The 1,444-nt window shown below is 68.4% G+C and overlaps 1 protein-coding gene across 1 annotated transcript; it reads right to left on the bottom strand.

The window, feature by feature from the left end:
• Window positions 1-29: 29 nt before the first annotated feature.
• Window positions 30-1,127, bottom strand: ABC18 (hypothetical protein; the record flags this gene model as incomplete). Its single annotated transcript, XM_009044309.1, has 1 exon — window positions 30-1,127. A coding segment is annotated over one exon (1,098 nt), but the record flags the coding sequence as incomplete, so codon positions are not given.
• Window positions 1,128-1,444: the final 317 nt, after the last annotated feature.

Below are 1,444 nucleotides of genomic sequence, written 5' to 3'. Positions count from 1 at the left end.
TGGGAGAGCAAGACGACGTCGAAGGCGATGAAGGACATGAGCAGCATGGAGAAGGACACGGCGCCGACGCGGTTCTGCACCGACTCCTGGCCTAGACCCAAATCGTAGTAGATCGCCCCGAGGAGCACGGCCATGATGAGCGCCATGGACACCTGCGTCACCACGACCATCTCGTCGCGGAACTTGTAGGTGAACGCGCGCCGCGCCAGCACGTCGAACTGGTAGAGCCACGACGACGGCGCGGGCTCGCGCCGCTCCCGCGCTTCTCCCGCGGCGGCCGCCGCGGCCGCGCCGTAGCGCCGCGCCGCGTCCGCGGCGCCGCGCGACGCGCCGTAGGCGTCCAAAACGCGCGTCCGGTCCCGCTTCCGCAGGTCGAGCGCCGCGACGGACTCGGCGTCCGTCTCGAAGATCTCGTCGGGCACGGCGACGAGGTCCATCACGAAGTCCGCCGGGTTGTCGTGCGCGGGCGGCTCCAGCCCCAACGTCGAGAAGTGCCGCAGCAGCTCGTCGCCCGGGTGGCCGCTGTAGGCCGGCCGGCCCTCGCTCAGCACGAGGGCCATGTCGAAGAGGAGCATGAGGGCGGCCCGCGGCTGGTGGACGACGGCGACGACGGCCTTGGCGCCGTCGTTGGCGATGCGCGACACCGATCTTACAGTTAACAGCGCCGTCGCCGCGTCGAGGCCGCTCGTCGGCTCGTCGAGCACCAGCGTGTTCGGGTCCGACACGAGCTCCGCGGCGATCTGCAGCCGCTTCTTCTCGCCGCCGGAGATGCCCTTGAGGCGCTCGTCTCCGACGTACGTGTCGCCGCAGCGTCCCAGGTCGAGATCGTTGAGCACGCGCTCCACCGTCGCCCGGACGCCCTTGGCGCCGACCGTCGGGAGCCGCAGCCGGCCCGTGTAGGTCAGCGACTCGCGCACCGTGAGCGTGCTGAAGAAGAGGGGCTGCTGGTCGACGAAGCCCGTGGACCGCCGCGGGCCCCGGCCCGCGGGCGCGCCCTCGGCGAGAAGCGCGCCGCTCCAGGAGCCCGTGGCGTTGCGGCCCGCGAGGATCGTCACGAGCGACGTCTTGCCCGAGCCCGAGGGGCCCAAAATGAGGAAGAGCTCGCCGCCGTAGACCGCGTGGCTCATGGCGTGGAGCACGCGCTTGCGCTCCTTTTTCGGCGTCAGGACGTCGTAGCGCTTGATGTCCCAGGCGAGGCGGGCATTCGACTTGGACTCCATGGTCTCTGTGTCGCGCTTCGAGCCGCAGGCAGCTCTCGTCTCTGGATCGCAGAAATTTGCTGTGGCAAAATGAAGTCAAACTTTGCCCTCAATCACACGATGTGACGAGCTGAAAGCGATGCGGGAAGACGACCTGGAGCTCGTCGAAACGTGCAAGTTTAGCGTGTTGTGTCTGCGCAAACATCGCGCTAGATGGTTTGGCCGCACCGTCGCGAGGTTTACGC

The sequence above is a fragment of the Aureococcus anophagefferens genome, assembly GCF_000186865.1.
Source record: "Aureococcus anophagefferens unplaced genomic scaffold AURANscaffold_240, whole genome shotgun sequence".
NCBI classification, from domain to species: domain Eukaryota; class Pelagophyceae; order Pelagomonadales; family Pelagomonadaceae; genus Aureococcus; species Aureococcus anophagefferens.
This window is presented reverse-complemented; position numbering and strand designations above follow the sequence as displayed.